The following is a 17185-nucleotide window of genomic DNA, read 5'->3' on the forward strand; positions in this document are numbered from 1 at the left end:
ACATTATTTCAAATCAGTTTCCTGTAGAAAAAGGCTACATTGTAGTTGTACGAACAATACAAGAATACATAGCCTTATTGTTTATAATATTTGAATCGTAACATATTTCAAGCCCTTTCGGGAGTCTAAGTGGACTGACGCCATTAATTTCGAGCCCGCGTCAGTGGGACCAGTGACTCCATGGCTATCCTCTCCCGTTTGCTACTGTGGAGGCGAGTCATTATACTAATTGCCACACCCATTGCTCTACTGCCCCTGATTACAGTTTTCGACAGCAGCGTAAGTGGTGTAATCATATGCATTAGGTTAATTGGGTGTCTGATGATGATTTTTTTTTATTTTAATTAATTAATTTTAGTATGTCTCATGATTATGAAAATAATTTAAAATGTTCAATCGACTGAAATGTGCCTACTTACTTTTTTTTCCTGAATCATGTTCCCTGAATTATCTTGTCCTGAAATAATTTGTCAAGTAACCAGCGTCCTACCCTATGATCTTGTTGACCGTGAACAACAGATATTAATTCAAGAATACTAACACTGAATGTTAAAAATCAATGTTAACATACAATGCTAAAACCGAACGTTAACAATCAATGTCAACACCTAACCAGAAAACCAAATTCTCCTACATTGTCATTTTGTTCAAATGTTAACATAAAAATAGAATGCTAACAACGAAGGTTAACAATAAATGTTAACATAAAATGCTAACACCGAATGTTAACAAGAAATGCTAACAAAAAGTGCTAAAATGCTAACACCGAATGTTAACAACCAATGTTAACACCTGCCCCAGGAAACCAAATTCACCCACCTTGTGATCTTGTCTAAATGTTAACATAAAATAGAATGCTAACACCGAATGTTAACAATAAATGTTAACAAAAAGTGCTAACACCAAAAGTTAACAATAAATGTTACCATAAAGAGTTAACACCAAATGTTAACAACTTGCTAACACCTGCCCCAGGAAACCTAATTCTCCTACATTGTCATTTTGTTGGCCATCTAACAATAAATATTAACATAAAATGCTAACACCGAATATTAACAATCAATGTCAACAATAAATGTTAGCATAGAATACTAACACTGAATGCTAACAACCTGTTAACACCTGCCGCAGGAAACCAAATGCTCCTACCTGCTGATCCTGATGGCCGTCTACTGGGTGACCGAGACACTACCCGTGGGGGTCACATCCCTCCTGCCCGTCGTCTTCTTCCCATTCTTTGAGATCGTATCGTCTGCCGAGATTTCTGCTCAGTATGTCAACGTACGTACCTGTATATGTACGTATGTATGTGTGATTTTGTGGTGTATTATGATGATAGTATAGTTACGCGGTATGGCTAATCAACAGCCCTAAGTAATCCTACTCAAAGTTTTCTGACCTTTAGATATTAGATCGTGTAATCTAATTTTAGATTACACCCAGTGGTGTCCCAAGGTGAACACCGGGTGACGCCCACTAAGGGGATGAAACCAAAACGAACAAACGTAAAACATACTATCAATACAATTATCCAGTTAAATTAATTATTATAGTAGGGGAAAGGGGTGGCACGAATTAGAAAATGCTAAATGATTGGAAGGACGGGGGGGGGGGGTTATGACACCATCATTCCCCGCACTGGATGACATCCCGGCATAGTGACAAGGCTGAGCACCCAGAAGACTGTTTTAAAATTTTGATAAATACAAGTGGCCATCAGATATAAGCTGCCACAGTTAATTTATTCCCTGTTTTTCTAATTCCGGGAGGGTTTGTTTGAATATTGATACTTTACTAATCTGTTTAATATCCAGAAAAAAACATTAATTCCAAATGAATTGGGTTCAGTTGATTAAAGACGTTGTAGGTTTAATTTAAGACGTTCTAGGCAGAGACGTAGCGAGGGTGGGGCGGGGGGGGGGATATGCGGACGGCACCGGGTGACACCATTTAGGGGGGGGGGTGACACCATGGCAAAAAATTGCAAAATTTACAGAAGAAACATTGATGATTAATGAAAGTTAATTAGTCTTTTAAGTACAAATCGACAATTATTACAAGAGGGAGGGGGTGACACCATGACGTAGACGTGCTAACTATAGAGAAAACAATGCTACATACTATAGATTAACATCGCCACTGCAGTGGTTAAAGCTTATGTACATACATGTACGTGTATGCGGCATATATTTAAATTATAAGCCTATGTAGGCCGAAACACACACACACACACACACACACACACACACACACACATATATATATATATATATATATATATATATATATATATATATATATATATATATATATATATATATTTATTTTGGGGGGGGGGTGACACCACGAAGTGCCGCACCCAGTGACACCCGGCCTAGCTTCGCCACTGGTTCTAGGTTTAGGTAAAGAGTTGTAGGTTTAGTTTGCAGACATTGTGTGAACTAATCTCGCAATGCTGACCTGACAGTTGTACGTCGTCTGGCAATCTGCTGCTTGTGTTGTTTCTTTCAGGACGCCAACATGTTGTTTCTGGGCGGGCTCTTGATGTCTGCTGCCATCGAGTACTGGCAGCTCCACAAGAGGACGGCTCTCAGTATTCTGAGATATGTGGGACCCGAGCCCCGATGGTCAGAAGATTGTCTTGTCTTTTGGTGTACATTTGTAGACTTTCCGCATTAGATGGTCGAAAGATTGTGGTGTCTTTTCTCCAAAAAATTTAAAACTTTCTGCATGGGATGGTCAGAGGATTGTCTTGTCTTTTGGTGTACATTTGTAAACTTTCAGCATTGAGTGGTCAAAAGATTGTGGTGTCGTTTGTATGAAATGTTAAAAATTTCTTAATTAAATCAGAAGATTGTATTTTAATATTTCTTTGATTGTTAGACTTTATGCACAAAGACTGCCTAGTAATTTGTCGTCGATTTGTAAACTTTCTTCATGCGGGGATAAACAACTAAAATAGATCGTCATAACTGAATTTCAATTTTTGTATTATCAAAACACATGTGGGCTTGGTTTAGATTTTAAAACAAGAGATAGGCAGGACAAAGATGGACATAATATTTGTATGGGGTAATTAAAAGTTATTAATTAACATAAATCAATCTATAAATGCACTACCTATGACATTATTCAGCATGTCAAATATTCATGTATTAAAATCGTGAGTTTTAAACCACGCCTGACTTTCAAACACATAATTGTAAATATTATTTTCATCGCCGTTTGAAACATGCATTTCTAGCATCTGCTGACAGAAATGTTTTTGACATTAACCAGAAATATATAGGCCTATTTGGAAAAGAACATTACAAAATATGTGCCCTATCCGAGTGGCCCTAATTTAATTAATTTAATTAAAACAGTTCCCCCTTGTTAGTTAAACTAAGTTATGAAATACATTTTTTGAATGTGTAGTTGTCCAGCTTTTGTACAGGTTACTGCTGGGCATCATGCTGACCACGTGGTTCACGTCCATGTGGATCTCCAACACCGCGGCCACGGCCATGATGGTGCCCATCGTGGAGGCCATACTCATCCAGTTCAAGGACTCGGACATCGAGAGGTCATTGTTCTCGCCCACTCGAGGTCAGTACAGGTAGTAGAACTGTGGGGTTTAACATAGCTGAGGTCAGTACAGGTAGTAGAACTGTGTGGTTTAACATAGCTGAGGTTAGTACAGGTAGTAGAACTGTGTGGTTTAACATAGCCGAGGTCAGTACAGGTAGTATAACTGTGTGGTTTAACATAGCTGAGGTTAGTACAGGTAGTAGAACTGTGTGGTTTAACATAGCCGAGGTCAGTACAGGTAGTAGAACTGTGTGGTTTAACATAGCTGAGGTCAGTACAGGTAGTAGAACTGTGTGGTTTAACATAGCTGAGGTCAGTACAGGTAGTAGAACTGTGTGGTTTAACATAGCCGAGGTCAGTACAGGTAGTAGAACTGTGTGGTTTAACATAGCTGAGGTCAGTACAGGTAGTAGAGCTGTGTGGTTTAACATAGCTGAGGTCAGTACAGGTAGTAGAACTGTGTGGTTTAACATAGCTGAGGTCAGTACAGGTAGTAGAACTGTGTGGTTTAACATAGCTGAGGTCAGTACAGGTAGCATAGCTGTGTGGTTTAACATAGCTGAGGTCAGTACAGGTAGTAGAACTGTGTGGTTTAACATAGCTGAGGTCAGTACAGGTAGTAGAACTGTGTGGTTTAACATAGCTGAGGTTAGTACAGGTAGTAGAGCTGTGTGGTTTAACATAGCTGAGGTCAGTACAGGTAGCAGAACTGTGTGGTTTAACATAGCTGAGTTCAGTACACAAATCAGAACTGTGTGGTTTAACATAGCTGAGGTCAGTACAGGTAGTAGAACTGTGTGGTTTAACATAGCCGAGGTCAGTACAGGTAGTAGAACTGTGTGGTTTAACATAGCTGAGGTCAGTACAGGTAGTAGAACTGTGTGGTTTAACATAGCTGAGGTTAGTACAGGTAGTAGAACTGTGTGGTTTAACATAGCTGAAGTTAGTACAGGTAGTAGAGCTGTGTGGTTTAACATAGCTGAGGTCAGTACAGGTAGCAGAACTGTGTGGTTTAACATAGCCGAGGTCAGTACAGGTAGTAGAACTGTGTGGTTTAACATAGCTGAGGTCAGTACAGGTAGTAGAACTGTGTGGTTTAACATAGCTGAGGTCAGTACAGGTAGTAGAACTGTGTGGTTTAACATAGCTGAGGTTAGTACAGGTAGTAGAGCTGTGTGGTTTAACATAGCTGAGGTCAGTACAGGTAGTAGAACTGTGTGGTTTAACATAGCTGAGGTCAGTACAGGTAGTAGAACTGTGTGGTTTAACATAGCCGAGGTCAGTACAGGTAGTAGAACTGTGTGGTTTAACATAGCTGAGGTTAGTACAGGTAGTAGAGCTGTGTGGTTTAACATAGCTGAGGTCAGTACAGGTAGCAGAACTGTGTGGTTTAACATAGCCGAGGTCAGTACAGGTAGTAGAACTGTGTGGTTTAACATAGCTGAGGTCAGTACAGGTAGTAGAGCTGTGTGGTTTAACATAGCTGAGGTTAGTACAGGTAGTAGAGCTGTGTGGTTTAACATAGCTGAGGTCAGTACAGGTAGCAGAACTGTGTGGTTTAACATAGCTGAGGTTAGTATAGGTAGCAGAACTGTGTGGTTTAACATAGCTGAGTTCAGTACACATATCAGAACTGTGTGGTTTAACATAGCTGAGGTCAGTACAGGTAGTATAGCTGTGTGGTTTAACATAGCTGAGGTCAGTACAGGTAGTAGAACTGTGTGGTTTAACATAGCTGAGGCCAGTACAGGTAGTAGAACTGTGTGGTTTAACATAGCTGAGGTTAGTACAGGTAGTAGAGCTGTGTGGTTTAACATAGCTGAGGTCAGTACAGGTAGCAGAACTGTGTGGTTTAACATAGCTGAGTTCAGTACACATATCAGAACTGTGTGGTTTAACATAGCTGAGGTCAGTACACATATCAGAACTGTGTGGTTTAACATAGCTGAGTTCAGTACACATATCAGAACTGTGTGGTTTAACATAGCTGAGGTCAGTACAGGTAGCAGAACTGTGTGGTTTAACATAGCCGAGGTCAGTACAGGTATTAGAACTGTGTGGTTTAACATAGCTCAGTTCAGTACACATATCAGAACTGTGTGGTTTAACATAGCTGAGGTCAGTCCAGATATCAGAACCGCCTGGTCAAAATTACCTGGTTTAAGATTATGTGTACACCACAGACAGTGTACTGTACAACATCATACGATGAAAGATTGTGTACAGTACAACATCAAATGATGACAGAATGTGATGTGTACGACATCAAACGATGACAGAATGTTTTTTTTTGTTGCCAGATGTTCTAAAGACTCTAAAGGGCGCGTTATCGGGTGACGTCATAACGGTTGGTGACGTGACCGCGTCGACGTCATTCACCACAGCGACACAGACGACATCTACAGGGCAGTAAGTCACGATTTGTTTTACTCATACACCGCTGAGACCCACGTTTTACCGACATTTTCGGGGCTGTCCCGGAACTTCGCAAGTGACAAAATAAGCTGACAGAAAAACATGGGGAATAAAAATGTTGCCCACCTCGACAGTTAAACAGATTATCTACGGTTCTGTGAGTGTGGGAGTGGTAATTTTACCTAACGGAACAATTATTTACTTATTTAGAATAAAATTACCTGTTATAAATCTTTAACGATTGTAGCGTATAAGGATTACAAAGTTTTAGAACACAATTAGCTGTCCTGAGATTTTGAATACATGTAATGTCCCCTAGGTCCAGCGGGGAGAGCGAGGACATTCAAGAAGGGAATGTCCAACAGCTTAGGAATGTCCTACAGGACGTCATACAGAAAGACACACTGTCGGAACCGCCGGAGGAGGACGAAAATTTTGTCCGCTTCGGGAAGGCGTTGTCGCTGTGTGTCTGCTACTCGGCCACGTGCGGTGGTATCGCCTGCATCACGGGGACTGGCACCAACCTGGCACTGAAGGCCTACACAGATGTGTGAGTAGGGGAGGGGGTGGGGGGTAGCGCTGGTGAGGGATCAGGGAGTTTTAGGGAGGTGTGTTACGATTTGTGTTACGATTTGGGGAGGTATAGTGTATTTGGGGGATGTGAGGTTTTTGTGGGGGTTGTAAGAGGTTGAATATGTTGTGTAAATGGGACGTGTGGAATGTGTGTTCGTGTGTGTGTGTGTGATGTGTTGAGTGTTGGATATGCGGTATATTTTTTCCAACTGCTCTGGTTATATGGAAAGTACCCCAAGTGTGTTTTGTAGGTTTAGAAATGTAATGTTTTATTTCATCTACACGCATCAACATTCCATTGCACCTATTTCAACCGTTTCAGACTCTACGCAGCCCACGACCTTGAAAACCCCCTGACCTTCAACACCTGGCTGTGGTTTGGCGTACCCCTGTCGCTGATGGTGCTGTTGATCTGCTGGGCGTGGCTTCAGATGTACTACATCAGCGATAGGTATGTTAATCCAGATGTAATACAAAAGCGATAAGTATGTTAATCCACATGTACTACATCAGCGATAGGTATGGTAATCCAGATGTACTACATCAGCGATAGGTATGTTAATCCAGATGTACTACCTCAGCGATAAGTATGTTAGTCCTCCGCTACATCAGCTTTAGGTTTGTTAGTCCTACGCTACATCAGCTCTAGGTATGTTAGTCCTACGCTACATCAGCTCTAGGTATGTTAGTCCTACGCTACATCAGCTCTAGGTATGTTAGTCCTCCGCTACATCAGCTCTAGGTATGTTAGTCCTACACGTTCTACACAAGCTGTTGTTTCAAGAACATCCATTCGGCCGCTGATGTAATATTTGTTAGATCAAAAGTGTTAGACCACAGCAGGATGAAGAGTCTCACTACTGTTGCAATAGATCAAAGCTGTTTATCAAGGTACACCAGGGCAGAATGAGGAATCTCACTATTGTTGCAAGCCGCTAGAGCTGTGGGTTTACATCAGTCTTTTTTTTCTCCCTGATGCTTCTTACCACCTGGTACGGATATAGGGCTGTTTTATGGAGGGCCCTAAAGACAAGGGTACAAAACAGGTCACCAGCTCGCTTCCTAACGCTGCTACAACTTCCCTGTTCTATTGGTCTTGATTCAAATTAGCGGTTTATAACGCAAAGTCATGTACTGTCCGAATTTCATAACAATTTCTCGAATCTCAGTGAGTCTTGCCAAATCTTCACTCACTCAGCGACTCATCTTCGAGGTGTAAAACGTTCTGATATGGCTGAGACGCATCCAGGACTCAATCGTCGAAGGCGTTGTCCAGGGCTAAGGAAGTGAATAGCATAGTTTACTAAATGTGTGTCCCGTCTCTATTTATAGCACATTGTTTCAGGGAGAACACGAGTGACCTGTCACACGAGCAGTACTACACCAATAAGCTGAAGACGATCAAAGACATCATAGAGAGCGAATACCAAAAGCTGGGCTCTCTCTTGTAAGTTGTCTCTCAATGGGAAACTTTAATTTTCTGAACTTTCTCATTGAAGTCTCATGAAACTGTTGGTAGTTAAAAATGTATCATGCAAAAGTATTTTGTACACAATAGGGCTAGTAAGTAGGTCACCAACCAGTTATATGGCTCATGCAGGTTTTATTGAGCCGAAGAATTGGTTGGTGATCTACTTACCTGCCATATTAGAAAGAAACTTTTTAAAAAAAAAATAAATTTGTAAAGCAACTCTGTTTCATAGAAATAGGACGGCCTAGCCTAGAGGTTGAGAGATAGATTGCTAACCCGAAAGTCCTGAGTTCGAATCCGGGTTCAATTGAGTAGAATTTCCCTGAGTCAACCCAGCTCTAATGAGTACCTAATTCTTGTTAGGGAAAGCAAATCGGCTGGGCATAATGCTGAACACACTATCACTTCATATGCAGAGGTCACTGAAACAGATGAACTCTACTTCATCTGCCCCATGTGTCTTGCGCACAAACTGGCAAAAGAAGAGAGAGAAATGTATGGAGTATTTTTAGAAATCGGAAATATTGATTGTTAAATCATGACTTTGTACAGAAATGTATAGAGAAAATTAGATGTGTTAGAATGTTGGAGAATACAATATTTTAAAATGAAAATTAAAGACACGCTTTTTATTCCAGATTTGGCCAAGTCATGGTGATTGGTCTGTTTCTGATGCTGGTGCTCTTATGGGTGACACGTGATCTAGGAGGCGTGGTCGGTTGGGGAGATTACTTCGATCCACCGTGAGTTATCAACTGGCTAAAGTCAGGTGTGCGGGTGGTTAAAAATTGACTGAGGCTTGTGTGAGACAAACCTATTTCATACCTCAGAAAAGTAATAGCCTGAGATAGTTGAGTTTAAGAAATCGTGTAGGGACATCGTTGTTACGTCCCTTACGTGTAGTGTGTTGTGTGCTCGAACGACAGGTACCCTCTTTTTGTATATAGCTGTAGCCCTTGGTTGAGTGTGTTTACATGGAGTGAGAAGTGTTCACGTAAGTTTGTCAGTTGACAGGTGACAGAGCGTGTGCTAGTGTGTGTGGCATATTGTTGGCGTGTGGTTTTGAAGGAGGACGTGGAGTGTGTTAAGTATTGGGTATCGTTATTTGTGTCGTGAACCTTTTATTATATTATAGGGCTGGTAAGTAGGTCACCAACCAGTTCTACGGCTCAATAAAACCTGCAGGAGCCATAGAACTGTTTATTGACCTACTTACCAGCCCCATTGTAGTATTGTTTATGGGTAATCTACCGTTTTAGGTGCGAAAAATCGGCCGAGGTGAAAAAAAATTGCCTCATTTTTATGGCTTTAATACAAGTATATTGTGATATATTTGTGTCAAATATTATAGATAACTGAATAATAAACCAAAAGCAATGGCTAAATATATCAATATAGGCCAGAAATTAACTTTGAACAGCAGTGTTTGTAAGCAAAATTTAAAAAAAAAAAACAAACAAAAAAAACAACTATTTAACTACTACAGCCGTAAAAAAAAACTTTAGTTAACAATAAGGTATATTTAGGCGTAGAAATGACAATTGACAACCCCAAATTCTAGTGTGAAGGACAGCGCCCCAGCTATTTTTATAGCCGTGTTGTTGTTTTGCCTGCCGTGTACGGCTCCGTGGCTCAAGGCTTACAACGACCCCAACCACCCGGGCAGGTGGAACCGCAGCAAGGGACATTCTAGACACAGGAAGGCGACCAAAAGTAAGTCCACTTGTTGTCCACTAGCGGTGTGGACAGTCGTTTAGTATTAACAGCGTGCCAGATATCTCACGCTCGTAATAGGGCTTGTAAGTAGGTCACAACTTCTCGTTCACGTACTTGCCAGCTAGTAGATTTCGAGAACGTTGACTTACAAGCCCTATACACAACGATGCTAGATTCTATATTATGTTGACCTCAATCAACCAAGTAGAACCGTACATAGGCAGCGTGCGTGTAGTAGATTGGTTCACTTCAACGTTCATGCAACACGCCTCTCTGATGCCCTTTATAGCTCACTGAATCTGTTGTTGTCTATAAAGAGCTAAACATAACTATGGCCATATAACACCTCCTCCAGATATCGTGAAGGCTATACATCACTCCCCTGCTGTATGATAGATACATGGTCCTAATTATTTCTGTCTTCATTAAGTTGTTTATAACTTCATTAAGTTGTTTTTGTCTTCATTATCTTATTTTTGTCTTCAGTAAGTTATTTCTGTGTTCGTTAACTTATTTCTGTGTTCATTAACTTATTTCTGTGTTCATTAACTTATTTCTGTCTTCAATAAGTTATTTCTCTCTTCGTTAACTTATATCTGTCTTCTTTAAGTTATTTCCGTGTTCATTAACTTATTTCTGTCTTCATTAAGTTGGTACGTGGGTGATTCGCCCTTTGTTAACATGGGATGTGGCACAACAAAAAGTGCCCTGGCATATATTCTTGTTGCTGGGTGGAGGATATGCCCTGTCAAAGGGCAGTGAGGTAACAGTACTTTTCAAACTTGATTATTAACTAAATAAGTTTTTTTTACAACTCAAATCGACTGCCTTCTTTATGATTCCGACTTAAGAGTACTGTTTAGTTACATTATAAACCATTCAGAAGCGAACATTCATGGAAATAATTGTGCGTGATGTTAGGCATACATTGAAATTGTATTGTGTAAGGATACGCCTTTAGTAAAATGGCTTTGTTTGAAGCTACGTCTACAGGGCTTGTAAGTCTCTTTGCTTTTCTTACTTAAAATTTGAAATATTGTTAGCCAGGGTCAGGTGAATTCTCAACCTATCATTACGATTTTAAATAACTTAAAAATAGTGTAAGTAACTTTTATTTTTTTTTTACCAATTTAATAAACATATTATGATAAGTATGATAGTATGATAAGAAGTTGGTGACCTACTTACAAGCCCTATAGTGAAAAGGTTTTGTTAGGCTACAACTATGAATCGTAGGGTTGCTCTATACTAAACACATCATGCTCAAATTCGTCAAATGGCGATCACGCAGTATATTTTGTACCCAGCCTAATTCACGTCAGCATTAGCGACTGCAGCAAACATAGCGTAGTCTATAAAATCGGGGTGGGGGGGGGGTTTAGCGATGGGGTGGGTCTACATAACCCCTTTTAGTCCAACTTGCCCCCCCCCCCCCCCCTCCCATGTTGTGCACTGTCTGAGCATTGTTTGCTTCAGCAGAAGTCTGGCCTGTCTACCTGGATCGGCCTTCACCTTGAGAGCCTCAAGGGCTGGAATGAGTGGGGGATGCTCATCCTCATCTGCTACGTCACAGCGGCGTCGACGGAGTTCACGTCCAACGCTGCGGTGGCCACACTTCTGCTGCCCATCATGGCCCAGCTGGTAGGTGCAGAATTCATGGCCCAGCTGGTAGGTGCAGAATTCATGGCCCAGCTGGTAGGTGCAGAATTCATGGCCTAGCTGGTAGGTGCAGAATTCATGGCCCAGCTGGTAGGTGCAGAATTCATGGCCTAGCTGGTAGGTGCAGAATTCATGGCCCAGCTGGTAGGTGCAGAATTCATGGCCTAGCTGGTAGGTGCAGAATTCATGGCCCAGCTGGTAGGTGCAGAATTCATGGCCCAGCTGGTAGGTGCAGAATTCATGGCCTAGCTGGTAGGTGCAGAATTCATGGCCCAGCTGGTAGGTGCAGAATTCATGGCCCAGCTGGTAGGTGCAGAATTCATGGCCTAGCTGGTAGGTGCAGAATTCATGGCCCAGCTGGTAGGTGCAGAATTCATGGCCCAGCTGGTAGGTGCAGAATTCATGGCCCAGCTGGTAGTTGCAGAATTTTAACACGAGCATGGCCCAGCTGGTAGGTGCAGAATTCATGGCCCAGTTGGTAGGTGCAGAATTCATGGCCCAGCTGGTAGGTGCAGAATTCATGGCCCAGCTGGTAGGTGCAGAATTTTAACACGAACATGGCCTAGCTGGTAGTTGCAGAATTTTAACACGATCATGGCACAGCTGGTAGGTGTTAAAACCAGTGTTTCTTCCAGACTTTTTTCTCCGGGGGGGGGGGGGGGGCACTTAAAATTTTCGGGGGGGGGGGGGGGGCGGTAGACTTTCTTCGGGGGGGGGGGCGGACACTGTTAAAAGTATATATTTTCTATATAAATTATAGAAATTTCATTTCGTTCGGGGGGGGGGGGGGGGCGGTAAAAATTTCCGAAGAGATGCCTGGAAGAAACTCTGGTTAAAACGAGCATGGCCCAGTTGGTAGGTGCAGAGTTTGTGTTAACTTGCGAGTTTAAGACAGAATTAATTCCTTTGAAATAAGTTGTGATATTCATCTCTACTGGTATCATATGGTCTCCGAATAAAAAAAGTTTTAAAACTTAGATGCTAAAAAGAAAAATGGTTTTTCCTAAAACCTCATGAACAAAGTTTCTTTTCTTGTAATAGTTTAATTGATGCAATTAATGTGATTATTAATTAAATGCTATTTAATGCCAACTGTAGTTATTTTAATGCTGTGGTCTCTACAGGCCCTGAACACTGGGGTCCACCCCCTCTACTACATGCTGCCCTGTACTCACGCCTGCTCGTTTGCTTTCATGTTACCTGTGGCCACGCCCCCTAACGCCATTGTCTTCTCGTACGGGAGAGTCAAAATATCGGACATGGTAAGTGAGAGATTGAGTGAGCACTTCCTATAAAATGGAACTGTAGTGTATGGGGTACACGTGTAAGCGCCTCTTTCAAAATGTGTATTTTGCTAAAAAATATTACTTGACATTTTTCAATAATAATTTGCCGTATTCCAGACGCCATTTTAACGGTGATATTAAATAAAAAAATACTCAAATTTTACTGAGAAAACGATGCGGGATCTAGTAAATTTAATAAATAATTAGAATTAACGAGAACTTTTCACTCAGAATGGGATGGCACAGTTTATATTTAAAAACAGGTAGTCGCCAAAAGACAGACACAGGGAATTTGGGATATGATATATATATATATATATATATATATATATATATATATTCTGTGGGGGACACCCGACTACCTGGATTTTGCTGACAGCAGTTAAAACTTATTCCCCAGGTGAGAACAGGCCTGGTGCTAAACATCGTGGCGGTGCCAATCCTGATAGCTGTGACAGGGACCATCGGGAACGCTATCTTCGACTTTGACGAGATCCCGCTCGCATTTTACAACGAGAGTTTACTGAGACAAGAGATTCTCAATGACGACACCGCCTGAATGGCTCCTTAGGGCACTCACATACAACAGACGTGTAACAGGGATGGTGTATGGTTTTTGTATTGCATGCTAATTAAAATGAAGTGTAAAATAGATAGTGAATGATATTTATATTGCATGCATATTGAAATGATGTGTAACAAAGAGGATGGATGATTTTTATATTGCATGTATATTGAAATGATGTATAACAAAGAGAGTGAATGTTTTTGTATTGCACGTATTACAAATTGATGTACCACGGAGGGTAGATAATTAAAATTGTTTATTGAGTGAAAGGTTGGAATGTTGGCCTCCTGTCTATACTAGAGCAAAGTATAGCGTTTATGTTTTTGTCCATTTCATGATTATAATGAAATTAAACATGTATTTCTATTGCTATGGTGTGATCATAGATTAAAGCTCAGTTATTTAATTAATAGACTTTTTGAACTCTAACAAAACTTAAGAACGTAGATCACCCACTTATTACTTGCAACTTATAAATTGAAAAAATATTATTTGTAAAAAATGTTTATAAATTTTGCTGTCGTAAAATAAAATGTGTTTATAAATTAGTGCCTCACTTTTAGCTTGCAACCTGACATGTCTTCTGTCTCTGGAACTTGCTGACCACTACGCACAAGACATCAATACAAAACCAGAGGCGTAGCGACCCTTCCCGGCGCCCGGGGACAAACTTTTCAATTTGCACCCCCCCCTCAAGATTTCGATTTGCACCCCCCCCTCGAGATTTCGATTTGCACCCCCTCAAACTTCCGATTTGCGACCCCCCCCCCCTCGAGATTTCCATTTGCACCCCCCTCAACCTTTCAATTTATTTTTCCAACCCATTTTGGCGCCCCCTAAGGTCGGCGCCCGGGGACATATGTCCCCCCCGCCCCCCCCCCTCGCTACGCTACTGTACAAAATTCCTCTAAAGTGTGTCTTAAATGTTTTCGACACTAGATACAAATATAAATACATAGACCCCAACGCAACACACACTACTGCAGTTATCAAATCCAAGGCTCTTTATTTACAAACTAGAAAGAGGACCTTTATGTTTATTCTTCTAAATATGTGATAATAATTTTTATCTAATCACATCATTAAATATCACACAATATGAAAACTCTTATTTGAAAAAGTAGCAATATTTTTTTACCAATGACGTAATCAAAAATTGCGTCTTTGTGCTGTCTTCTGCTAGAAGAAATATTACATACAAATGGCGGCAATTCACTCTCTGCAAAGATTCGCACATTTCATTTTTCTCTTGCGTTAAGTTGTTGCACTAGAGATTTTGAAACAACGTATTTATTGTAACAGGCAAAACAGTTATTATTATTATAAAGATGTTTTAGGTAAATATTATATAGGTTTTCGGTTTAATCGGCTCCTTACAGATCTATAATATTGATCTTGATTCTAATTTCTTTATTTATCTAGATCTAGATCTAGATGCTGCATTCATCTAGTATCTAGATATTAGCTAGATTTTCTAGATGTATATTGTAGATTTAACGAAATCCAGATTCTAGATTTGCCTAGATCTATCAGCATCTAGAATCTAGGTATAAAATTGTGTCTTTATTCTAGAGTTTAATAGTTTAATTCTTCTACAAGATAGTATGAAAATTGTATCGTTTAAATAATTTACTGATCTAACCGTCACGAAAAAAGTGGTTAGATCTAGAAATCTATATCTTTATCGAGAATAAATTATCTTAGTAGGCCTATACTACTAGGCGGCCTTTGTTTAAAGTTTAAAAGCAGAGTTGATATTTGAGCATTGTCTTGCCTCATCTATTGAATGATAAAGACAGAGTTGATATTTTGAGCATTATCTCATCTATTGTGTGAGAACTCTTCAAGTGATACCAAGAAATAAACCCACTTAAAGAAATAATTAAAATGACGTCATTGAAACTACGTTGATAGCTGCGGAAGGCATACAGATCTATTTTACCCCTATAATTTAGTTCAATTTTTTTTTTCAGTGAATGCGAACAACTATTGCATGCTAGAAAAGTCGAGTTAAATTCACTTGAATATTCTATTCATACAAGACTAGACATTTTATAAATAAAATATTTGAAACTCAAAAAATATTCAAATCCTTTTATCAATTAAACTTTGGCTAAATATTACAAATGATGGGTTACTGAAGAAAAAGAACGGATCAACGAATGACTGAAAGGACTGAGAAGAGCCACTGAAAGGACTGAGACGTGCCTCTTAAGGGACTGAGACGCGCCACTAAAGGGACTGAGACGGGCCACTAAAGGGACTGAGACGGGCCACTGAAGGGACTGAGACGCGCCGCTAAAGGGACTGAGACGGGCCACTAAAGGGACTGAGACGCGCCACTAAAGGGACTGAGACGGGCCACTAAAGGGACTGAGACGGGCCACTAAAGGGACTGAAGCCATGAACTTGATCGACCACTTACTTCTTTGGCGAAGGGTTCTAATTTTAGCCATCACGCCTATTGCTGCATCACCGTTGATAATCATATACACCTCAAAGGTGAGTTCAGTTGTAACCCTAGTTAGCTGTAGCATTACAAAAACGTTAGCAATATATATATATATATATATATATATATATATATATATATATATATATATATATATATATATATATATATATATATACAACTGCTTATTGTAGTATTATTAAAGTCGAACGGGGTTAAAAGTTTGACATGATAGTAGATGTGAACACGATCTTATAAAAAATGTCTACGTGAAGCAGGAAAAAAAGGTTTGTCACAGCATGCAGTAAACACGTACGTCATTTTCGTGTGTAAAATCTAACATATTTTGTTTCTTTCCAAAAACACTAAAGCTAGTAACCAAAGACATGTACATTGTTTATCTTCCATATAATAATCCCAAAATGTCATATATGTTTTATGTTCAGCCAAATTATCAAGGGGCAACATGTCCTATGTTTAGGCCCACGAATTTTTTGCAGTTTAAATTTCTTGTCAGTCATCATTTTATATTACTAAGCATTCACTGTTGTTATTATATCACACGCTTTAGTTGTACCCAGCTGGTTCTTTGGTTAGTTGGCTTTAAATTGTGATACTAGGATGCTAGAAATAGTTTTATATTCTGAAGAAATGTTTTATTGTCGAACATTTCGGTGCATGTTTTTAAATATTGGTTGCCTAAAGATTTGAGCATGTTTTTAAATATTGGTTGCCTAAAGATTTGAGCATGTTTTGAAATATTGGTTGCCTAAAGATTTGAGCATGTTTTGAAATATTGGTTGCCTAAAGATTTGAGCATGTTTTGAAATATTGGTTGCCTAAAGATTTGAGCATGTTTTGAAATATTGGTTGCCTAAAGATTTGAGCATGTTTTTAAATATTGGTTGCCTAAAGATTTGAGCATGTTTTGAAATATTGGTTGCCTAAAGATTTGAGCATGTTTTGAAATATTGGTTGCCTAAAGATTTGAGCATGTTTTGAAATGTTCATTGACTAAAGATTTGAGCATGTTTCTAAATGTTCAATAACCAACTATTTGGTGCATTTTTTGAAATGTTTGTTAACTAACAATTGGGTGCATGTTGCAGGTAGCCAAATGCTCATTAACGAACAATTTGTTGCATGTTGAAGGTAGCCAAATGCTCATTAACAAACAATTTGTTGCATGTTGAAGGTAGCCAAATGTTCGTTAACCAACAATTTGTTGCATGTTGCAGGTGGCCAATGCTCATTAACAAACAATTTGTTGCATGTTGAAGGTAGCCAAATGTTCGTTAACCAACAATTTGTTGCATGTTGCAGGTGGCCAATGCTCATTAACCAACAATTTGTTGCATGTTGCAGGTGGCCAAATGTTCGTTAACCAACAATTTGTTGTATGTAGCAGATAGTCCAATGCTCATTAACTAACAATTTGTTGCATGTGTCCAAATGCTCATCAACCAACAATTTGT

The 17185-nt window shown here is 39.8% G+C and overlaps 1 protein-coding gene across 1 annotated transcript; it reads left to right on the forward strand.

Moving 5' to 3' along the window:
- Nucleotides 1–180: 180 nt before the first annotated feature.
- Nucleotides 181–13307, forward strand: LOC131937612 (Na(+)/citrate cotransporter-like). Its single transcript, XM_059295165.1, has 14 exons — nucleotides 181–279; nucleotides 1132–1281; nucleotides 2512–2627; nucleotides 3437–3588; nucleotides 5871–5979; nucleotides 6305–6535; nucleotides 6881–7009; nucleotides 7904–8005; nucleotides 8668–8772; nucleotides 9591–9742; nucleotides 10396–10508; nucleotides 11225–11386; nucleotides 12529–12666; nucleotides 13091–13307. Exons 1-14 carry the CDS (start codon nucleotides 181–183, stop codon nucleotides 13247–13249), a joined length of 1917 nt encoding a protein of 638 aa, XP_059151148.1. The 3' UTR covers nucleotides 13250–13307.
- Nucleotides 13308–17185: the final 3878 nt, after the last annotated feature.

This window comes from Physella acuta, unplaced genomic scaffold (genome assembly GCF_028476545.2).
Source record: "Physella acuta isolate Inbredline_101_S28 unplaced genomic scaffold, ASM2847654v3 ptg000214l, whole genome shotgun sequence".
NCBI lineage: Eukaryota > Metazoa > Mollusca > Gastropoda > Physidae > Physella > Physella acuta.

What these genes read in the sequence shown, in the direction of transcription:
- LOC131937612 (XM_059295165.1), top strand. Translation starts at nt 181, where the DNA reads ATGGCTATCCTCTCCCGTTTGCTACTGTGGAGGCGAGTCATTATACTA. An exon ending in TTACAGTTTTCGACAGCAGC is followed by an intron (nt 280 to 1,131) that starts GTAAGTGGTGTA and finishes CACCTGCCGCAG; the next exon opens with GAAACCAAATGCTCCTACCT. An exon ending in TGCCCATCATGGCCCAGCTG is followed by an intron (nt 11,387 to 12,528) that starts GTAGGTGCAGAA and finishes TGGTCTCTACAG; the next exon opens with GCCCTGAACACTGGGGTCCA.